This window comes from Gadus morhua, chromosome 2 (genome assembly GCF_902167405.1).
Source record: "Gadus morhua chromosome 2, gadMor3.0, whole genome shotgun sequence".
Lineage (NCBI taxonomy): Eukaryota > Metazoa > Chordata > Actinopteri > Gadiformes > Gadidae > Gadus > Gadus morhua.
This window is the reverse complement of record NC_044049.1, coordinates 1371080-1394324: the sequence shown is the minus strand read 5'-3', so window position 1 is coordinate 1394324 and position 23245 is coordinate 1371080. Positions and strand designations below refer to the sequence as shown.

At 45.0% G+C, this 23245-nt stretch overlaps 3 protein-coding genes across 4 annotated transcripts; 1 reads left to right on the top strand and 2 right to left on the bottom strand.

The window, feature by feature from the left end:
- Positions 1-27: 27 nt before the first annotated feature.
- On the bottom strand, positions 28-9968 carry tedc2 (tubulin epsilon and delta complex 2). Its single transcript, XM_030373801.1, has 9 exons — positions 9550-9968; positions 9039-9088; positions 8084-8624; positions 7933-7986; positions 7589-7667; positions 6946-7090; positions 2498-2593; positions 1107-1300; positions 28-842 (listed from the first exon to the last, which is right to left on the bottom strand). Exons 1-9 carry the CDS (start codon positions 9651-9653, stop codon positions 693-695), a joined length of 1413 nt encoding a protein of 470 aa, XP_030229661.1. The 5' UTR covers positions 9654-9968; the 3' UTR covers positions 28-692.
- Positions 9969-12852: 2884 nt separating this feature from the next.
- hmox2b (heme oxygenase 2b) lies at positions 12853-18069 on the top strand. Of its 2 annotated transcripts, none has more exons than XM_030373998.1 (6): positions 12853-13100; positions 14404-14507; positions 14639-14756; positions 15284-15775; positions 16267-16387; positions 16981-18069. In XM_030373998.1, exons 2-6 carry the CDS (start codon positions 14440-14442, stop codon positions 17106-17108), a joined length of 927 nt encoding a protein of 308 aa, XP_030229858.1. In that variant the 5' UTR covers positions 12853-13100; positions 14404-14439; the 3' UTR covers positions 17109-18069. The 2 variants fall into 2 exon arrangements, with proteins under 2 accessions (XP_030229858.1, XP_030229849.1); XM_030373989.1 differs by having other exon boundaries at positions 14401-14507.
- Positions 18070-18117: 48 nt separating this feature from the next.
- On the bottom strand, positions 18118-23067 carry LOC115556605 (cytochrome P450 2K1). Its single transcript, XM_030373734.1, has 9 exons — positions 22731-23067; positions 22056-22218; positions 21808-21957; positions 21569-21729; positions 21314-21490; positions 20959-21100; positions 20123-20307; positions 19885-20026; positions 18118-19784 (listed from the first exon to the last, which is right to left on the bottom strand). Exons 1-9 carry the CDS (start codon positions 22923-22925, stop codon positions 19597-19599), a joined length of 1503 nt encoding a protein of 500 aa, XP_030229594.1. The 5' UTR covers positions 22926-23067; the 3' UTR covers positions 18118-19596.
- Positions 23068-23245: the final 178 nt, after the last annotated feature.

Here is a 23245-nt window from a genome sequence, read left to right as displayed (position 1 = left end):
ATTGGGTTGTATACACAAGTCCGTGAATGTGTCTCTCCTAACAGCTGGTTTTATTCATTTGCTATTCAACAGCACACGAAAAATGGCTTTCAGAATTGATTTACTCGGATCGTTACATGAACGGTTACACTTTACGACTACAAAACGCGAGCCTCCATCTGGCTCCATGTACAAAACTGACACACGCCGAAGGATAATGAGAGCTTCACAAGTTCAGATGTTTCACTGCCATTAGTTGGGACGGTTTATGAGCCGTATTGTGCAGGATGACTGCCCCCTGCTGGTGAGGACTGTATTGCACGAAGTCAGCAAGGGACACGAGAGAATACAAGTTACCGGCATCCTGATGGACGCGGCTTGCCGTCACGAGAACAAAAAAAATAAATTAAAAACCCATTTTTGGTCACATTATGTTATTTGTAAGTGTACAATGACCTCACGTGAGTGATCTCACACAGCATCACAGGAAATGAACGCCTGAGAAGTACAAAAAAAAAGAAGTAAAAGTAGGCAATCGAATAACTATCCCTGTGATCAGCCCCCTGGAGCGCATTAGAACAGCCTGGGTCCAGTCAGAACCGTCTGGGTCCAGTTAGAACCGTCTGGGTCCAGTTAGAACAGCCTGGGTCCAGTCAGAACCGTCTGGGTCCAGTCAGAACCGTCTGGGTCCAGTCAGAACCGCCTCGGTCCAGTCAGTCGGGCTCAGCGTCCAGAACCAGTGCGGGGAACCTCTCCCCCCCCTCGGCCAGGAGGGAGTACAGGTCCCGGAGCACGCTGGGGTCCGCCGGCCCCGGGCCCCCCAGCAGGGAGCACAGCAGGGGGGAGAGGCTGTCCGACAGGGCCTGGAGCCGGGGGGGGACGACGACACATCAACCGGGGGCAAAGAAGGAGCTCACCATGTTGGGTCGATGTCGTAGGTTAGCATGTAATAGGTTAGCCTGATGGCTCACATATTAGGATGTTATTTTCATAGGACTAAGAACGACTTAATAGTGAACAAATTAACTTTATTTTCTTGTGTACTAACATAATCGCATCATGTTTTTATTCAGTTAAAAACCCGAACAACGTCGGCGCGTGACCCTGACGCATGCCCCCGCCCTCACCTGCTGCAGGTGCACCTCCTGCTGCAGCAGCAGCACCCGCAGCCTCAGCGTCTCCAGCTCAACCAGCTCCGTCTCCGTGGCGACGGTGAGGACGGGGGGCAGGAGGAGGAGGAGGAGGGGCCCCCCCCGACCCCCCCGTTCGCCCGGGCAGAGGCAACCCCCCTCGGGCCTCCATCCGTCCCACGTCTCCCACTCTGCCGGCGGAAAAAGAGGCTATCTTTAGCGCGTGAGCAACTGTAGCCTAGACCCTCTTCTCTCCGCCTCCTCCCGCTGACCCCGCTGTAAATAGACGGGGGCTGCGTCTGGTGAGCCGGCCCCCCGTACCCCCCCCTCCCCCCCGACGTCACGGGAGAGGCGGTAAGGAAACTAGGGACCTGCCACCGGGTCTGCTTTCAGTTTCCGTACGTCGGGGGCGCGGAGCGTGCATTAGCTCGTTAGCGCCCCGTCTCCCCCCCCCCCCCCCTCCTCACGCCGACAGTTTACCGCCGAAGAGGAACGGAGCCGAGAGTGGTTCAGACGCACAGCCCAGTCGCTCGTAAACCAAGAAAAAAAAAAAATCTGTAAAAGCCATGTTTAGAAAATGTCTGATCTGCATATTTTCACTCATCGTTTTGTAGTCTACATGATTATTATTAATTTTGAAAATTAGCATGGACCCATAAGGCTCCCGTAGAGTCATGACGTCAGAAGTAGTCACATTAAAGAGCTAGGAGCCCACGGAGAAACACTGTTTTTAGACTATTATTTCGATTTCCTGCCTTTGTTTGTATTGTTCCCTTTGGACGAGCAGAAGGTCAAGCTAACTCAAGAGACACGTCATTTCTGGAGTCAAGCTCATTGCTTCTATAGGCTTACCCAGACATCGCTACAAATAGTTTGCCATTCAACCACAAGTCATTGTTGAATAAAAGAAAAGAAAAAAGGTACTTAAATATAAGCACTACTACTAATAGCACGCAACACAGAAGCCTTTCTCTGAATAATAGAACATTCTAATATAAAGTTAAGCTCCAAAACGAAGTGGAAAGAAATTATATTAAAATGATGTTTACTTGTGTGTGACTATCCAGGGATAATTCTGGAAACACATCTCACACATACTTGCTTTTTGCTGAAAAGACTAACATTACAGCCTACATTTAAACCACTGGGGGATGTCAAAATGTAATCATGAAACACATTCCTGCCTGTTCAAACACAGCTGGAGTCTAGAAGTGTTTGAACCACATGAGAATATCAGCAATATGTCCTTTGTATTTCAGAGGCATGGAAAAGCTGAGACGTAATAAGACACACAAACAGAACCAACTTCAAGTAATGTTTTTACCAAAAAGATATCCTTGGACTGAGTGCAGCTCTGTCGTTTCACTTGTGTGAATGAAGGTTCTCACCTTGTTTCACTTGGACTGCTTGTTTCCTCAGGCTTTCTGCCTCACTCTCCAGTCGTTCAAGAGTAACATGAGGTGCACACTGGAGCTCTGCACTGTCTGCAAGAGAAATGGCAGTCTTTCATCTTCTGCATCCTGGTTTATGAGATACAATGGTAATAAAGGAGCATTGACCATATAGCAACACAATATTTCAACAACATCTCCATCTCTCGATAAATGGAGAAGGGGGGTGTAAAGAGAGGGTGTAAAGGGGGGTAAACAGGTGTTTACACCCCTTCAACCTGGCAATTATCACCAAGATGGTCCCATTTTCTTGGATATTTATAGTAAATTATACTTTTCACACACACCTGCCACTTCAGTCCTCTGTGACTCTGAGTTACGAGGATCAAAGTATTTGTATTCGTGTTGGATAGGACAGGCTCATCCAGATTTAATGAAGGTTATCGATTGGAAGTAAATTGCATTTCTTTCTTTTATGGCTTTTCCTTCCCAAGTGTTGCATTACATATTGTGTGTTCCACAATACTTTCTCCAGATAAATGGCTAAAACGCAGAGGAGAAAGTAGTACCATCCAAGTACAATTCCGGTACTTTTTTATTTATTTTACAATAAGTAGTACATTATTCTGAGTGTGGTAATGACACCTTTAAGGAAAACCCTGTCATCCCCTTTACATTGTCTTGTGTGCATTAGGTCCTGGTAATACTCAAAACCCAACCCTAACGTCCCCGTCGTGAGAGGTGGAAGCAGGTCAAGCTGGCCAATAGGGCAATGATAAAACTCATGGGCCAATCACCCGTGAAGTGGATTCAACTGATTACAGAAACATTGATGAAGAAAAAGAAACCCCACAACCTAGGAGATGAAGACTCTTCGGGCATGCAAGCTAAAGAGACAATGAAGACGCATACTGAAAACCATACAGAGAGGGTTCGTCGGAATCTTCTATCCTCTAGGCAACCTTCCAACATCGCAACCTGGAACATCAGGACCATGTTCACAGCAGGGAAGACGACAGTCATCGCAGATGAGATGAGGAGATACAGGGTTTCTATCCTCGGCCTCTGCGATACCAGATGGCTCCAGACAGGAGAAGTCAAATTGGTCAGCGGTGAGTCCATACTCTACTCTGGACACGCAGATGAAAAAGCACCACACACGGAGGAAGTGACATTTATGCCCTCCAAAGAAGCACAGAGGGCCCTCGTCAGCTAGGACCCCATAAATTCAAGAATCATCACTGCAAGATCCCAAACCACCCATAAAAGAATCAACCATCAAATCATACAGTGCTATGCACCCACCAACAATACTGATGAGGAACTAAAGGACAATTTCTACAACCAGCTACAACATCTACTCCAGAACCGAAAAGAAAAATACCTTCTCTTACTCATGGACGACATGAATGCCAAGGTGGGAAATAACAACAATGGATACGAACTGGCTATGGGAAAGCATGGACTTGGCACCATGAACGAAAATGGGGAGAGATTTGTAGATGCATGTGCTGACAACAATCTGGTTATAGGAGGGACTGTTTTCCCCCTTAAACCCATCCACAAAGCCACCCATCCACAAAGCCACCATCCACAAAGCCACCATCCACAAAGACCACACTACCGAAAACCAAATCGACCACATATATATAAACAGGAAGTTTAGGCACTCAAAAGTTTTGCAGCCAGTAAGTGGTGGTCTGTCCCGGTGTCTGCCCCCCTCTTCACTCGTACACCTGGATGTACGAGTGAAGAGGGGGGCAGACTGGCTGCAAAACTCCAACTTAAGCTAAAGCGCTGCAGCAACCCCTCTGACAGCAGAACAAAATTCAACCTACAGCTCTTCCAGGACATTGGAACAACTGAACTGTATCAAACCACCCTACAGAACAGGTTTCAAGCCCTGCAAGATCTCCAACAATCAGTGGAAGAGTACTGGAACAGCCTGAAAAACATATGGAAGGAAACATAGAAGAGACGAGGGCAAAAAAGGACACACTAACCAAATGCAAAACCTGAGCAAGAAAGACAGCAGCCCTGAAAGACTACGAGTAAGCAAACAAGGAGGTGAAGAAAAGCGCTAAATGTGACAAACAGAATTACATCGAGGCCTTGGCACAAGAAGCACAGGAAGCAGCTGGAAAAAACAATCTCAAGGACCTATACATGACCACCAAGAAACTGTGCATAAAGTTTCATTGACTTTGAAAAAGCATTTGACAGTGTAGACCGAAAGCGGCTATGGAATTTAATGGCACACTACGGAATCCCCCCCAAATACATAAACATCATCAAGAACACATACCAGGACATGCAGTGCCAAGTGCTCCACCAGGGACAGGCACAAGAAACATTCACAGTGCTCACCGGGGTGAAACAGGGCTGCCTGCTTCCCCTTTCCTTTCACTCTTGTGCATTGACTGGACCATGAAGCAAACTACCCATAATAAAAAATACTGGCATCCAATTGAGTCTGACAGAACAGCTAGAGGACCTCGACTTTGCAGATGACATTGCACTACTCTCACATAGCCACCAGCAGATGCGAGAGAAATCCCAACTGCTAGAAACAACAGCAGCAGGACTGGGGCTTAAAATAAAGTGAGAAAAAACAAAAATAATGCAGATAAACAACAAAAGCATAAGTCCTATAAACATCGGGGACCAAACACCGGAAGAGGTCATCAAATTGACATATCTGGGAAGTGTGATAGCTGTGAACGGAGGGACAGTGGAAGATGTGAAGTCAAGAATAGGGAAAGCAAGAACAACATTCAATATATTAAATAGGATCTTGAAAACTAAAAACATCTCACTCAATGCTAAGCTCAAAATCTTCAACTCCAACATCAAATACAATGAACACGTCGTGTAAAACGCTTGCTTGGGCGAACAAGGAGGTGGAGACGTTCCTCTGCATTCTTGGGGAGGAAGACGTTGTTTACGATGTTTACGTAGCTGCCGCGGCGATCGACATCCGGCCTACCATAAAGAGTACTGTCGGCAGTGGAAACGCGTCCTCGGAACTGAGCTGGGCTAAACCGCCCCCTCCCTACCGGACTGAGTCTAACCGAACCATACCGCACCCTGCAGTGGAAACGCGTCATTAGACGCATCCTCAGGATCTTCTGGCCAAACCGTATCAGTAACACCAACCTGTGGGAATGCACCAATCAAGAGCCAATAGAGATACAGCGGATAAGGAGAAAGTGGAGCTGGATAGGTCACACACTAAGAAAAGGCAAAACAGCAATAACCAAACAGGCACTAACATGGAACCCACAAGGCAAACAGAGCAGAGGGAGGCCCAAAAACACATGGAGAAGGAGCACAGAGCTAGATGTGAAAAACAAGGGACTGACGTGGAAACAGATGGAGAGGATGGCACAAGACAGACGGGGGTGGAAACGATTCATCAATGGCCTACGTTCCGAAAGGAATACCAAGGCCTAACTAATACGGTAATGATGCTGCTGACCCAGCACCCTATACATTGTCTTGTGAACATTTGGTCTAGGGCCAGACCGATTCATCAGCCTGCCGATTTAAACGGCGGATTATAGCCTTTTTGAAAATAATCAACATCTGCCAAAAAGTCGCAGATTAATGGCGATTTATTTTTTTTACTAGAAATGCAATTGGCTAGGAGATACATTTGCCGTCCATCTTCCTCTGTGCCAAGTGAGACGGTGCTCAGTACTATTGGCAACATTTATGAGGAGAAGCGCAGCTCCCTCAAGGGAGAGAATGCACTACAAACTGCCCCTGCTGAAGTGGCAACATTAAGGACTCTACGCCTGGCAGGGGCAGGAGAATAGAATTTTATTTGGAAAATATCCATATGCTGTTTGCCCCACACAACACACATTACCTCGTTCCTATACAGTTATTTTATGTTATTATTAAATATGGCTTTCAAATATGTTGTGTACAGTTACGAAAAAGTTCTTCTTCCTGCACTTTATGTCAAAAGATTGTTGCACAAAATGTTAATATGCTGCTTGCCCCGGCCTCAAACAACTAATTATTTTGCAGAAATTTTTTATTTCTTTATTTGTTCCAATATGCAAGTAAAAAACTGCTATGTTAGAATTATGTTACCAATAAAATGAAGTTCCTGCACTCATTTTTTTACGATCCTTTTTATTTTATTTTATTGACAATAAGATAAGGCTGTATTTGCACTAATTTTTTACAGTAAATTTATTCGAAAACACACAAAGGTTCTGCATGCAATTCACATATTTGTCACAAGTGTTTAAAGTATATTTAAGGGTTCCAAAAATAAGTTTTACATGCTTTTCCATTTTCTTTAATAATCGGCCGATTTAAATCGTAATCAGAAATTTTCTCTGAACATAATCGGCATCGGCCCTCCAAAATCAATATCGGTCGGGCCTAATTTGGTCCTGGTAGTACGGTAGGGTTTCTGTTGAGGTATGTACCTGGTTGGCTGCCTGATGAGGAGCCGTACTTGGCCAGCAGCTTCTGGACCTTGTAACAGTGGCTCAGGTCCTTGCCTTGGCGGACGAGGCCACCCACCAGAGCCCGGGTCTGATCCGGACTGCCCCGAGGCCAGGTCCTGGGGAACTGGAGGAACGGGTCAAGGGAACCAGACGGCGTTACCCAGGACGGGCTGGGAGGGCCGTCAAATACCAGGTGGAAACACTAGTTCTTTACGCTAAATGTTACATAGACTTCATTTATTGAGGGCATTTTTAACCAGTGGCCACTCAAACCACTTTTCAATACGGCCTCACATTCACCCGTTCATGCACACATTCACACACCGTCGGCGGTCGCGGCCACGCAGGGCGACAGCCGGCTGGTCAGGAGCAGTCAGGGGGAGGCGTCTCGCTCAGGTACACCTCGACAAGAGGAGGAGCCGGGGATCGAACTAGCAACCTTCTGGTTACCAGCCAGCCCGCTCTACCTCCTGAGACACATGCCACTGAATACACTGGCCGACGGACCATTAGCTAGGTGATTGGAGGTGCAATTTGTACAGATCAACTTTTAATAGAACATCTTAACTCTTGCACACCTCAGTCCTGTTTAAGGGTTAGGCTAACCCTGAATGAAAGATACGCAAGCCCTCATTTTCTCCATGAAGGCACTTCTCTCCGGCACACTCTGGCTCTGCAGCACCGCAGCTCGGTCCCACAACCTGACCACGGGACAGGGAGGAACGTTAGACAGAACCGGCAGGCTGCCAATGCTTATGAAAAACATGGTACATGTTCATCTTCCTCTAAATATTGATAGATATTGAATCACATTTACATACAATGTTAATCGATCAATTACATTGACCAATAAATGGATGGATGGATGGATGGATGGATTGACGGATAGACAGATAGACAGATAGACAGATAGACAGATAGACAGATAGATAGATAGACATAGATAGACAGATAGATTCTGGTCACCTGTTTTGCTTCAGTCTCAGAGACTTCCATTTCTCCCTTAGATCAGTAGGTATCCTGCAAAGGTAAGGAGGGGGAAGAACTAATATTTCAAGCAGACATTTTGACTGTGGCTCGCTGTGTTCAGAGGACGGTTGATGTCAGACCTCCTTACCTGTTCAGCGCAGGTGTGCTGCCAGTCCCGGCAGTCAAGGCACGCTCCGCCTCCACTGGGGGCCCGGCCCTCCCCAGGGGCCCCTCGCTCTCCCGGCCAGAGACGGCAGCTGGGGCCCGGCCCCGGTCACCAGGGTTACCGCCCCCCAGTGTGTGTCTCTCGTGTCGGACCGCAGGGCCCGCACCGACCGAGCCGCCGGCGACCGCCCCCTTGTACGCCGCTGGGGGGTTCACGTTTTTACTTCTGGCCCCCGACAGAGACGACGAGGTCCCGGGTCTCCGGGCTTCTCTCGGGGCCCGGCTGCCGGACTTGGAGGATGTGTCGGCCGCCGCTCTGCCTCTCCTCGCTCCAGAGGGTTGATTGGCTGCACTGGGTTTGACGGCAGCGGGGTCGCCTGGCTCTTTGGTCGGTCCGGGGGGTCCACGACTACAGCGGGGCCCCCTGGACGACGGCGCGCTGCCGCTGCGGATCCGGAGAGCTACCCTCAGCGCTCGCTCCACTAGCTCGATCTCCTCAATCTCCTGCGGCGCCACATCTTCCTCTGAACCAGCCGGGGTGAGATGAGGAAACAACGTACTTTAAACCTTTAGGTACAAAGCTCTGGGTTTTTGACACGCCCACACAAAAGGTAAATGGTAAACAGACGGCATTCATACAGCGCTTTTCTAACCACTGACCACTCAAAGCGCTTTACAATACTGCCTCATATTCAACCATTCATGCGCACATTCACACACCGACGGCGGAGTCAGCCACGCAGGGCGACAGCCAGCTCGTCAGGAGCAGTCAGGGTGACGTGTGTCTCTCAGGGACACCTCGACACTCAACTAGGAGGAGCCGGGGATCGAACTAGCAACCCTGTTACCAGCCAACCCGCTCTACCTCCTGAGCCACATGCCTCCCCCTACAAGACACACAAGACCATGCTGTGAAATATACCAGATCATGTCTTTACCCTTATGAGCGTCATCCAGGTCGAGGGGGGCAGCCCGCGTCTGCGGCGTTCTGGGATAAATTCAAACATACAAGTAGGTCACAGGTCACACACACAAATCAGTAAACGCACACCAGCATGCAGGTCACTACAAAGGTCAGAGACACAAAAAGAGAAACTGTCATAAATGGTATGCAATTCAATGTTGAATGTTCCTGTTTTTGTCAAAACACACACACTGACACTCTTTGTAATGTGGCCGATTTGATATAAGCAAATAACATCTGCCATGTGACTGCTTATCCTAATGTTGATACTAATGCTACTAATGCAAACCGGTGCTTGCATTAGACTGCTTGCATGGCTGCTAATATCACATCCACTCTAGGCTAGTCGTGACGTCCACACAGCCATGTGGTTTAATGAATCATCTCCAAACGTTACCGTTACAGTTGAATTGTATAACTTAACAGACGCATCAGGCTTTCAAAACATAATACACCGTTTGCTATGGATGCAAAACTATACTCACAATGACTTTATAATCTCATGTTGGAGTTGAATGTTGACATGTAACTTGGCTTGCTCGTCTTTACACCACTTGACCGCTTCCTCCACCCGGCTGAGCAGGGACATTTCACCGAGGGGAGGGCTCTCTTACAAGTTACACTAGTATCACGGCGCTAGGTCACATCTTATTAATGTGGACATCTTACTCAAGTAGACCCTGTTTAGACGAGAAGGTTTGAGTCGACCCGCTCAGTGGAGGCGGAAGTTTGTTCTGCTACCGGTGACTTTCTCAAAGTGATGCAAAACCACATTTACGGTCACATAACTCACTAATAAACCAGCATCAACAAAAAAATAAAGAAACAAACACGAGAATAGCGCAATCGGCACTTTTACGGGAGTTTATTGGCATTATAATGATTGTTGTTTCGAGGAGGAGCTCTCTCGCGAGATTGGCTGCCATGGCAACGGGAACACCGACGCGATTTCACCCCATCGCTCATGGATTTCACTTCATATCACTCATTAAATCTTAATAATACCTATTATTACACCGTGTTCCCATCTAAAAAGAAAGAAGGAAAGGAACTTGTTATTTTCCTCCGCATGAAGTCTAAGATGTGAATCTATCTTTATCCTCCCAGATTGTTTTGTACAGTGGGCCTATGTGGCTCACTCACAGAAAACTGAGAATAATGTTAAAATAATTATATTTTCATTTATATCAGTTGTTACAGTATCAAGCATTATACAATAGCCTCGAATTTGCAATAGGGTTAGTGAGTTAGCCCTATTAAATGATGACATGAATCTACCTTTTTAAACATCTTTCTAATGTGTACTTTTTAATTTAATGGTTGATTAATGTACCATTATCAAAAGTGTTATCATGACATTTAGAACAGACATATTTTTCGTCTCGAAAGAGATAACTCTATCGTTACAAGATATAAACATGGATACAGAGACAAAATAGCCGTGATCTTCCCATACGTGGGTTTAATTGTAGGCTATCTCTGTTGTTCTTTAATTTGCAAATAATAGCTGGGTTGAATTCAGTCTCTGTAAAGCGCCCTGAATGTCCTCTTATTTAATTTACATAATGCATTCCCACAAACATCTTTGTGTGTGAGTGTGTGGCAGTGTGTGTCTGTGAGTGTGTGTGTGTGTGTGTGTTTGTGTGTGTGTGTGTGTGTGTGTGTGTGTGTGTGTGTGTGTGTGTGTGTGTGTGTGTGTGTGTGTGTGTGTGTGTGTGTGTGTGTGTGTGTGTGTGTGTGTGTGTGTGTGTGTGTGTCTTTTTTTATAATTCGTTATTGGTCTGTGAATGGCAATGTCCCTGGCTATTACCCACTAATATTCCATTGTACAAATATGGATATCGGGCCAAGATGGTCCCTGTTGATTCTTAATACATTCACACTTTAATGAATGTCATATACACTTTATGAATAATAAAGTAAGTGCATGACAAAAACAGAACAGTTCTTTCGAGATGGTCTCATCTCCAGGACTACTATTATTTTTCTGATTAGAGCTGTGTACAATAATGCAGTCAAGGAATGATAGGAATAATACAGTGACCAGCACAAAAGACCCTTGTGTGTCCCCTTATGCGCAGTTATAATAGCATGGCTATCGTTCATATTCATGTCTTTGTCCAAAAACCCATGCCATGAATATTTGAATAGAACTAGATGGAACTATGTTGAGGTGACAGATAACAAGATGAGAGAGACACATAGCATGGGTGTGTGTCTATAAAGCTTTTGATCAAAATACTCCCGAAAAACGACCTCGTGTTTTCGCTCTGGCCGCTCCCCCTCACATCTCTTGCCAACCGATTTCTCATCCCATTGATCTAGGACGTGTGGCAGATAACCGCTTCCTGAATCAATTAGCAGCTGCAACAGCTGGAACAGCTTGTCTGCCTCGTCAGAGGGCAGTGAATCACCTCGTTAGACCGCTCGCCTGTCACAACCGCGGTGGATCTGCAACAGGGTGGCGGTGTGACAGACTGTGAACTAAACGTCTGACATTGCTGTGAGACACACAGGCAGGGATGGGGTGATACACACACACGCACGCACGCACACGTAGCAATTTCATGAGTTGTGATAAAACACAAGAAAAATCCTAGAAAACCCTAGCTTTTTCCATCTATTAGGCCACTACACGTTGTATAATCAAAAATGTAAACCAATTAAAGCATGTGTTTTCATTCAAAACAATGTGTGTGTGTGTGTGTGTGTGTGTGTGCAGGGCCGTAGCACCAAGTCCTGGGCCCCTATACTATAGGTACTGCTGGACCCCCCTGCGCCAGGTTGTTGACGGGGGGGGGGGGGGGGGGGTCCGGAGCGATTGTTGACGGGGGGGGGGGGAAGCGATTGTTGACGGGGGGGGGGGGGGGGGGGGGGGGGGGGGGGGGGGGTCCGGGGCGATTGTTGGCGGGGGGGAGGGATAAAGAAAAAAAAAAAAGTAAGATAAACATTTTTTTTTTTTGGTCATGGGCCCCCCCTCTGCCTTGGGCCCCCCCACAACTGTCCCCTTTGTCCCCGCAGTCCGACGGCCCTGTGTGTGTGTGTGTGTGTGTGTGTGTGTGTGTGTGTGTGTGTGTGTGTGTGTGTGTGTGTGTGTGTGTGTGTGTGTGTGTGTGTGTGACTGTGTGTGTGATTGCGTGTGTGTGTGTGTGTGTGTGTGTGTGTGTGTGTGTGTGTGTGTGTGTGTGTGTGTGTGTGTGTGTGTGTGTGTGTGTGTGAATAAGAAAAAAAAATCCACCAGCAAGCAGAGCTTTCTCATCACTGCGGAACGAACCATGAACTGTAGTACTAATGCGGTTGATTGGTGAAAAGACTCCGTGACGTTAGCGACATCTCTTGGCCAAATAGGACCACTGCATGATGTGGAAAATGAGAAGCGATGCGTAGTACAAGTATTGAGATAGAAGTATTGTCTTAATAATCTTTTAGGCCTATTTAAAGCAGTACATAAGTTAAAGTAGTAATTGGTCGGAACTATAGGCTATAGTAATTGGTATAGTCCTATTGGTGTTCAGGAACCCAGAAACGGTATACATTTGCGCTAAATCCTGCAAAAATACTCACTTTGATGATGTATTTTATGAAGAAAAAAAAAAAAATATATATATATATATATAAATATGTGTCTATGTTGCATGTGCGTGTCTCCATCATGGGTCTCATAACTGTACATACTGTAGGCCTACACACTGTTACATAATGTCGATTTTCGCAGATAAACAGTGAAAAGTGTGATTCACCCACGTCACCTGGTGCTGAGTGCGCAGCACTTCCGGTCCAGACACAGTTCTTCCGGTCCCCAATGCTGCTCAGCGGTTTCGCTCCCCAGTAGCGCACGCAGATCTGCGCTGGTTATTGTTTGGTGCGCAGTGTGATGGTCGTGTCCTAGTTCTATATTTTTTGACATAATTTAAAACCTTAAATAATTTAATAATAAACATTATCAAATTAGTAACTCGGCTGTTGCTTTGCGTTACCCGTTTTTATATTTTAACTCCCCTTCTATCCAGTGGTTCTCATTGGGACCGCCCATTTGGTAAGTCCTTATGAACAAATAACACTTCTGGTAGTTTTATCTTTTATGTCAACTAAATCTTTTTTATAACCGACTTAAACCGATGCCTATGTTTGCGTAGCAAACGCGTCGGAGATGTGGATTATGTCGACCCCCGAGTTGTTATTCTCCCTCAGAACCGCTGTTGTGTGAGCGGCTTTGTCCGACCCTTCCATGCTGTTGTTCGAGGGCTTTTCTCACTAGTATGCTTTATGTTAAGTATTCAGTGAATTGACAGTGACAATGACAGTCGTTGTGTTTGTCGTTCTGTACCCCTGTGCCTCAGTGTCCCTCTGTCACAGTGTCCCTCTGTCTAACTGTCAAACTGTCCCCGTGTCCCAGTGAATAAGGTCACAGACACAAATCTGAATGACAGCGCACACACTTTTAATCCGAGCAGTATTATAACCATTTAGTGGACTGTCATAACAGTGCTAAATTATCTGGTTCTATTTTAAGATCTCTTGGGCCATCTATATAGGTCATAGTTGGTTTGTTTACCTACAACCAGCTCTTATTTAGACTATGACATTCAAACAAGGGAACATCACGATAGGCATAACGCTTTGCTATGAAAATGCATTACTATTGTGTTCCGCTTTTTGAATGCTGAATAGCAATGAATACAATTATTCGTTGGAAGTAGTGATTAGCTGAACTTGCATAGAGATGTCATTCTTTATAGTACATTCATAGTACAACAGAAAAAGTCATACCCTCGAACTAAATGGAACAGGAAACATAAAGTGCTTCCGGTCCGATCAGAGAACAGCTATTTATATACATCTACCAAAATCAAAGTTATAGTCGTTATATCTTTATAGTGACTATCATAAAGCTATCGTTACTATAAAATCTTTCTACAAAGCCATGATTAGGGCTTTGATAATATAATGGACTTAGAAGCATAATCAGAGTTATAGTCGTTATATCTTTATAACGACTATTATAAAGCCACCGTTTCTTTGAAACCCTTCAATGAAGGGGGATTAGGTCTGTGCTAATATAATGGACTGAGAAGCATAATCAAAGATATAGTCGTTATATCTTCATAACGACTTTTATAAAGCCACCGTTTTTTTTAAACCCTTCTATGAAGGGGGATTAGGTCTGTGCTAATATAATGGACTGAGAAGCATAATCAAAGATATAGTCGTTATATCTTTATAACGACTATTATAAAGCCACTTATACCGTTTATTTGAAACCCTTCTATGAAGGGGGATTAGGTCTGTGCTAATATAATGGACTGAGAAGCATTTCCATGTGTGTCTCTTTCCAGTAGGAGTGACCGGTGCATCATATCCCCGACGCCGTGAAGATGGAGAATATCCAGAGTGCAGCCAATGGAGAGGCGTCAGAGTATGAAGGGAGGGTGGATGTTCTCAGGTAGGGCTGGAACACATTGTTATTCCCATCGGCCTGTAAACATACTGTATTACAGTTCCCACAAAAAAACATTGATCTCTCACTCTTATTTTTTGCTAAATTGGTAGTGTAAACAACTTTTTCTGCTCCAGTCCAGAGGACCTCTCTGAGGTTCTGGCAGCGGGCACCAAAGAGGTCCACGAGAAGGCCGAGAACACCCAGTTTGTCAAAGACTTCCTCCGGGGCCGCATACGCAAAGAGCTATTCAAGGTCAGTCTCCACCAACAATAATGGGTCCAATCATTGAACGGCTGCGGAAGTACATTGAGATTTACATTTAGGCCATCTAGCAGACGCTTTTATCTAAAGCGACCTACAATAAGTAAAGTACATTTGTCAGAAGAAAGAGAAACAACAATATATCTCTGTCGGTACAGTAAGGATGTTCATAGAACAAAGTGCCAAGCACTAACAATCACTAGGTTAACCCATTCCTCGTACGCAACAAAGATAGCTAGGATTAGACCCTACACGATGCTGAGTACTATTTTTAATTGCAAGGACGTACAACATACAATAAGTGCGTACATTCAGTACCAGGACGTAGGACATACAATAAGTGCGTACATTAAGTACCAGGACGTAGGACATACAATAAGTGCGTACATTAAGTACCAGGACGTAGGACATACAATAAGTGCGTACATTAAGTACCAGGACCTACAACACCAGTAGAAGACGTACCCTCAGAGCGGCGGTCCCCATTCACAGCGGCGCTCCGCCCTGTGCCCCCCCAGCTCGGTGCCGTGGCGCTCTACTACACCTACAGCGCCATGGAGGAGGAGATCGAGAGGAACCGGGAGCACCCGTACTTCGCCCCGCTCTACTTCCCCCAGGAGCTGCACAGGCGGGAGGCCCTGGCGCGGGACCTGGAGTTCTTCTACGGGCCCGGGTGGCGGAGCGTGGTCAGCTGCTCTCCGGCCACCCAGGCCTACGTGGACCGCATCCACAAGGTGGGACGGGAGGACCCGGTGCTGCTGGTGGCCCACGCGTACACCCGCTACATGGGGGACCTCTCCGGGGGGCAGGTGCTGAAGAAGGTGGCCCAGCGGGCCATGAAGCTGCCTCCCACCGGGGAGGGCCTGGAGTTCTACACGTTCGACAACATCCACAGCGCCAAGTCGTTCAAGCAGCATTATCGCAGCAGGATGAACGAGCTGGAGCTGGACGCGGAGACCAAGAAGAAGATAGTGGCCGAGGCGGTCCGGGCCTTTGGGTTCAACATGCAGGTGAGTCATTAGGAGGCCGTCATGGTGGAGGCGAACGTAGCGTATCACAACATCAGAGTGTCTGAGGATTTTGGGTTTTTAAAGTAGATATAAGGAATATCGAATATACTGTATATCCTCAATTGACCTGAAATACACAAAAAGTTAATTTCTTGGGACCTTTGTTACTCCTGTCTCTTCTTGTCACTTCTTATGCTTTGATTTCGATTCTTGGCGTAGAGTGAGTAATAACCGATCGGTAATTGTATGCCTCTGTACAGCTCTTAAGTGTTATGTAGGTTATGCGTGACCTACCTAAAACACACGCTCACACCAACAGCGAGGTCCAGCTTCCAAGGCAAAGACCAGCTTGACTCCAACGTCGCTGTGTCTTGCATCAGGAGGACACCTCATCACTTTCTGTTAAGCCAGAATCACCTAGCAACAGACGTCCGGCTCTTATGTAACCCATATGTTGTTACAGCGTCGTATTTCTGTGTTTGATTTGACAGGTGTTTGATGAGCTGGACGAGATAGGGAGGAGCCTCCCGGAGGAGGTCATGGATGCAGGCCTCCCCGTCCATGGAGAGGGAGGAGACAGAAACAAGTGTCCCTACTTCGCCGCCAAAACAGGTGAAAAGGGCTTTTCTTAAAGATCTCCTATTATACTACTTTTCTGGTCTTAATTTCTTATTAATGACTCCTATAGAGCAACCTGACACGAATCACAGCACAAAAAACGATGTCGATTTTCGGGAAACTCTTCCTCTCTTCTGGGCGCTTTCAGCCTTCTCTGTCAACACTCGGCTTCGTCCTTCTCCGCCCCCTCGCCCCCCTCCTGCCAACCCCACCCCGTTGTGATTGGTTACCTTCCGGAAGAGCACGTTGCAGCATTACCATGCATGGAAAATCCAGATTGTTCTACGTAGATAAATCCCGGAAATTTGACCCAAGTGGATGGCGACCGGCGTCCCCAGTGTTTAGCGCTCTGCACAGCCACCCCAGACGGTCAGCAGGGAATACGTCTAAATGCACGCACGTCGTTATTTGACACTTTAGTATGGTTGTGGTTGAACATGACTATAAATCATTTTAACAACGTTTATAAGTCATAAAAGTCGAAAAATTATAATAGGTGCTCTTTAAGGATTTGAACCCTTTTTTTCCCATTTTGACCTCTCCCTAACCCTGCCTTGCACCTGCCCTGCTTTCTGCGTCTCTCTCAGCTGCCACCGGCGGAACGGAGTACGCCTGCCAGGTCGCCATGGCGGTGCTGCGACACCCCACGGGTCAGGTCCTGTTCGCGGCCTGGGTGGCGTTTATGGCGGGATTCGCTGCCTGGTACCTGATGTGAGCGTGGTGCCGCGCCCGGGGGGAAAGGCGGCGGTGGGAAGGCGGAAGAACAGAAAGGGATGAGGCAGGATGGAGGGAGAAGACGGTTATGGGATGAGGAGCATCCATCCTGCGATGCCACTGCCACCTCCCCCACGACGGCCTGTTGGAGCTCTCCACCTAACTCAGTCCTTTTTATTTCTCATGGGTTCTCCCAGTGTGGTTGCCGGACCTAAAGCCTACTGAATGCTGCATGTCTGTTGCTGAAGAGGAATACGCCGACATCATGACTGGAATGGGTTGGGAGAGGCACGGCTACAGACGATTTTTTTTCCATTTGTTTGAAATTACGTTTTTGTTCTGCCAAGTATTGGTCATTGGTGTTCTTTTAATGGTGACTTTTTATTTTTATTCATTTTAATCCTGCAAGCCCAATTTAAGTATGTTTCCAAGTTATGCATTAGTTGAGAATGGTGGCATTGAAATGATAGTTTAGCAGTAGCATACAACGGTACTGTATATAATATGCTGGATAACTGAGGAGATTATCTGTGGGGCAGACGGCGGCCTCCTGACTTTATAAACCATTCAGCGTTTCGGTTTTCTGCAAAAACACGGTGGTCTGAAATGTAATCACCTCTTATTGCAAGCAGAAAAAAAAGAAACTGTGCTGATCTCACAATGTAAATAGTTGTTTTGTGAAACTTTAAATGCATATTCAAGCATACAAAGTTTAACCAAAGACACTTATAAATGCTAAATCAATACCTGACCTGTGTTTCACCCTCACATACCATGCAGGTTCACCCTCTCATTACATGCACGTTCACCCTCTCATAACATGCCGGGCCTCACTTGGCCCCAGCCTACACCTTGGCAGATTCCTTGGCACTTTACAGATCTACACCTATAGTTTCATCAGGATCTGCATATCATTATATTCTAGATGATATAACAATAAAACCATTACTTTGAGAACATGAGTCAGTTTGCTTTTTCTATTTTTCGATACAAAAAACAACAAAAACAAAAACGGGTTCAAATATAGAATTTACTTGGGTTGTGAATCTCAGATATCTGATCCTTTAAAAAAATAAGTTGCACCTCAACTTCCTTCCGTAATTCAAGCAGATAACTCAACCGCGGCAGTTTATTGAAGTTGCAAAGGAGTGGGGGTTTTGACGGGCAAACTTTGAAACACTGTTGAGGCCATGCAGGTAAGGTGATATGATATCCCTATCCTTTCCGATTCCGAAAAGAACACAATAATATAATACTCAATGAGTTATTTTGTTGTAGAACTATCCGGTACATTTCCAGTACTATGTCGTTCTGAATACACGCCGTTGCGTTATCACTTCACTTATTCTATTACAATTTCCACAAGTCTTTAATTCTGTCAGCCTTTTTTGTTGCTCGCTCCCTGAGCTGCTGGCTGGTGACATATTATATATATATTATATATATGTCGTGCTCTGGGTTGCTGCTGGACTGGTAGTACTCTGCCACCTGGTGCGTACGATGGAGGTCTTCGATGTTGTTGACCCTGCTTCTGCTTGTGTGGTGCGCTTCTAGACTGCATTCAATGAGGACCCGATCCGACGAAAGAAGACCAAACCTGCCATGGCTAAAGGTAGGGACAGCTCTAGTTCCCACATTCAAGACCCTCAGGTGCCTGCCCATGTATGCTTACAAACATATATAACATACAAACATAGTATAATAGTACGCTCATACGCTAATCGACGCAAGGTGCTATTGCTCTCTGCTAGGCTCACTTTAGGCGCTAGTGGGCAACGTCACATATAGTCATAACATATGAAATACCAGGCTGCCTTATTCTTGTTAAATAGAAACATGAGCTTTTCGAATGTGATTACATTGCTTTTGATTGAAGCATCGGCTAATTAACTAAATACAAAAAAACGACACTAACGTATATTATTATAATGCTTCTATACATATTCAACATTAAATATATCCTAAACCTGTTAATCAATTAACAAATACAATACACTTAAAAAAAAGTAAATCCATTGGAATATAATCTTTAAAAAAATATATCTCTGCGAAATCAAACATTTAAGTGTCTCCCATCACACACTTAGTTTCATTAGTTTGTTGTTCTGTAGATCTGCATTGCCTTTATCAAAATAAGCTTTGTCCCAGAAATAAGCCAATTACCGATACGACCACGTCTAAAAGCCCTTGGTTGTTTTGTATTAATGACGAAGCCACCAGCAAAATAAGATCAAAAGTTTCTACTAAGCTTGTTCATAGGTGCTTTGCGTGTAGCGAATATTATATCTTTTTCAGAGCTGATCTTAGTCAACATGAGTGATACATCACAAAAACGCATCTGCTTCACTGTGAAATTCGCGATTTATGCGTTTTCCAACAATAAAGTGGTCATTGTTTTGTGGACCCAAAGAGCCACGTTATAGAGAGGTTCATCTGTATATTACTCAAGCAGTGATATCTATCATAGGATCATTAGCGGGATCCTCCTACTAAACACGACTGTTGGCACACAACAGGTGAGGGGAAGGATTGAGGGTGATGCCCAGAACTGGGGTCAGATCCAGGTCGTCCTCCGATACCCCGGGTGGAGGAGTGAAATGGAAGTGTTGAAGCAGCATTGCGAAGAAGAGGAAGAGCTCCATCCTGGCCAGACTCTCACCGACACACGCCCTGCGACCTGACACAGGGAACAGGGTCAAACCTCGAGATCATCTGCACAGTATTTGATAAAACACAGAAGAAGGGATACAGTGTATATATTAATAGAGCTAGCGAACCTGCAGAGAAAGGCATGAAGGCATCTCTCTTGACGAACTTCCCATCCTCATCCAGGAAGTGGGAAGGATTAAAGCTGAGTGGACTCTCCCATTCAGTCTCATCCCACAACACAGACGTTAGGAGAGGATACACCACAGTGCCCTGTAGAGAAAGGACAATTCAGGAAGTTATTAAGCTATTTATTAAGATATTTGTATATGATATGGCCGTGGGTGTGGCTATTCCGTTGAGTCAGACCTTCTTAATGAAGTAGCCTTGGAAGGTGACGTCTTGGCTGGTGATGTGAGGGAGTGACATGGGAACGATGTTGGTAAATCTCTGGATTTCATGGATGACAGCATCAATATAGGGCAGGTTCTTCCTGTCCTCTACCTTGACCTGCCGACTCCCTATCATGCTGCTCAGTTCCTCCTGGACCTTGACTGGATGTTAAAAATAAGCAGAACATCAGGAATATACATCAGGAATATATAACCCCAAATGAGTTAGGGTTATTTGCATCCAAAAACTGATCTGCATTGTCAGACTTGAAATGGGGTATTGGCAAACTTGTAGTTAGGTCCTATAAAGTAGCTCCCAATTTAAGCCGCCATTCTGTAAGTCAATCTTGAACAGCTGTCAAAACCTTTTGTTGAGTTTGACTTTAAACAAGTTGAACATCTATACGTAGGCTTGATAATTGTTGCAATAAAATGCAGGACATTAAGAGTATTCAATAGGCTATTAGTCAGACATACAATGTATATTTGCCATCTGCTGGTCAGAAGCATAGCTTCTTAAAGTCACTGTGTGTTAAATTAAGCCCCTCCTTGTAAATAGGTGGGACCTCTTTCAGAATAAAAAAAACGAAATGACAGTGTTCTTTCCGCTCCGAATGACAACTGTGTGATTCAAACGAGCGGTGAGTAGAGATAGCGAATGCCTGAAAAACAAATATAGCCCCGCCCCTAAATTAAAAGAAAATAGGTCTATTATAAGTTAAGTAATATACATCTGGTCAGCTGGTGGGCAGGGACTAGCTCAAATACCTAGTTAGAATATTCTTCACAATTTTTATATCGTCACTTCCTTACCCTGGATTTTTGGGTACTTGGCCATGATCAGAAGACCCCATCTTAATGTTGTTGCAGTTGTATCAGTTCCAGCATTAAACAAATTGGCAATAGATACATTAAGGTTCATATTGGTGTAGTAACTGTTCTTATTTCCAGATTCCTGCATATGGAAAAAATAAGTGGTAGAAGTGACATGAGAAGAGTGTAGATGGGAAAAAGGTATTGGTCCGATGAAGACTAGATACACAGAATGATACTGTTATGTTCTTATTGAATACATTGTATATCGTTTAAGTGCATTGACAATTTCCTGAGAAGATGAAAGATTTAAATCTTGCATATAACTTGACAGTTTGAGCACAAGGCGACATACCTCTAGAGTCTGCTGGCGAATCAGGAATGCGTCCACAAAACCCCTGCACACCTCAGGGACAAGGGTGTGTTTGAGACTTTGGGTCATCTTGCTTATGTCTGCTTGATTTTGAACTGTATTCTTCATGACCCTGCGGCTGCTAAACCACTTGCCCAACCACGGCAACGCGTTGTATATCTACAATGAAATGGAGTCAGTAAAAGCGATGTTCTGTATGTCAGTTGCTAGTAATTCCAATGGAAAAATAAATCGCACCTGTACTGAAGGGGATCCTGTCAGTCGAATGGTCTCGTTGGCTCTGTTTACCATACTTGTAAACTTTGGGTCATCATATTCAAATCGACTGCCATAGATAATGGCGCTGATTATATTGGAGACGGCATAGTTCATTGATTTTGTAGTATCAAAAGCTTTTCCTGTAACATGAAGGGATGATTTATTATTCTTCCTATATCAAAAGTGACAACAAATAACTGAGGAAATGTGACACATACCTTTATATTGCTCCATAACCTCAATGAGGTATTGGCATTCTTCCATAATTTTCTCTTCACTTAATTTCTTGCCCATCCCAAAGTCTCTCAAAGTGGTCAATGCAAAACGTCTCATCTCTTTCCATGTCTCTCCATTAGCAAACAAAATGCCTGGATCAAATAAAATGTTACGGTTTTAAATACTATAAGTAGATGTTTAATTGAGTTAACACTCGTTCGATAAATATTAAATAGCTTAATTTATTCACCATGTCCTCCCGTAGTTTCGTCTACGATTTTGAAAACCTCTCTGTCTCCAAATTCATCTGCATTGTTGACCAGGGCTTGTTTGACAGTCTTGTATCCCGCCAGAACCACCACTTTCTTCGGTCCAAAATACACTGTGAATACATTTCCATATTTCTTGGAAAACTGATAAAAGAAACACACAAAGTAGTTTTGAATACAGTGAATGAGGAAGGAAAGTGTATAAATATCGGATAGATACTATTGAAAATAAAGTATTGTTATGCTTGATATAGTCAGTCCTATAGACCTGGGAAGTCTGGTTCCCCTCCACTTCATTAATAAAACAAGGTAGGTTCATAACCTTTGACGAGGAAAGAGCTTTTTAAGGACTTTACTTTCACAACTAATAAATACATCAATTGCTGAGAAAATTGTATTTATAACGTCCCTCCTCTCACTTGTTTCCATGATCTGAACTGACTTTCACAAATTTGTAACAGTTCGCCCCCAATAAGTTTGCAACAAGTTTGCATACAAACCAAGCTTTCTTGGGGAAAAAAACATAATTGTAAATTTCATAGGCACAACACATCCGCAAGCTATGGGTCTCTGAGTGACCGCATGACTGCCCAGGCCTATAGGGCGATCAAATGACCACACGATTTATAAACAAAGAAAAACAACAGGAGCCTCACCTCCCAGAGGGTGATGTGTGGTTTCATAAAGTCCATGCTCAAAAGGTTCCCGATCAGGGGCAGTGGTCTGGGCCCAGGGGGATCCTTACCCTGGCCCTGATTCCTGGAGGAGAAGAAGAAGAGGACCAGCAGACCTACAAGAGCCCCCAACAGGGGGACTGAAGCGGACGATTCGAAAAGATCTGGTAGAGCCATGATCTTAGACTAATATAATCTTCAGCTACCGAAGTACAAGTATAAAAGTACAGTAACCGCCCCAATCTTCGTTTTGGAAGTAAAGTCCTACTGATGGATGTGGCAGCGTGTTTGCACATTTTGTAGTAGCCTGTGCAAGGGAAAACGCCCCACCCGAGTGGTCACACATTAAATGTCAATTTGAGTCTGTTAATAATTACCGTTTCTCAAGGACTCTGTATTGAACTGTGTACAGAATAAATCCCTGTCTTCAGTAGAGAGCACAGCTTCTCTGCACAACAAACAATTATGGGATGTAATTAAATTATGGCAATTTAGGT

Coding starts and splice junctions, on each gene's coding strand:
- hmox2b (XM_030373998.1), top strand. CDS start 14,440: ATGGAGAATATCCAGAGTGCAGCCAATGGAGAGGCGTCAGAGTATGAA. Junction 14,508..14,638: donor GGGAGGGTGGATGTTCTCAG/GTAGGGCTGGAA, acceptor TTTCTGCTCCAG/TCCAGAGGACCTCTCTGAGG. Junction 15,776..16,266: donor CCTTTGGGTTCAACATGCAG/GTGAGTCATTAG, acceptor TTGATTTGACAG/GTGTTTGATGAGCTGGACGA.
- LOC115556605 (XM_030373734.1), bottom strand. CDS start 22,925: ATGGCTCTACCAGATCTTTTCGAATCGTCCGCTTCAGTCCCCCTGTTG. Junction 21,101..21,313: donor TTCGCCAGCAGACTCTAGAG/GTATGTCGCCTT, acceptor TTCCATATGCAG/GAATCTGGAAATAAGAACAG. Junction 19,785..19,884: donor CTTCATGCCTTTCTCTGCAG/GTTCGCTAGCTC, acceptor TCCCTGTGTCAG/GTCGCAGGGCGTGTGTCGGT.
- tedc2 (XM_030373801.1), bottom strand. CDS start 9,653: ATGTCCCTGCTCAGCCGGGTGGAGGAAGCGGTCAAGTGGTGTAAAGAC. Junction 7,987..8,083: donor AGCACACCTGCGCTGAACAG/GTAAGGAGGTCT, acceptor TTACCTTTGCAG/GATACCTACTGATCTAAGGG. Junction 7,091..7,588: donor TGGAGAAAATGAGGGCTTGC/GTATCTTTCATT, acceptor CCGTTCCTCCAG/TTCCCCAGGACCTGGCCTCG.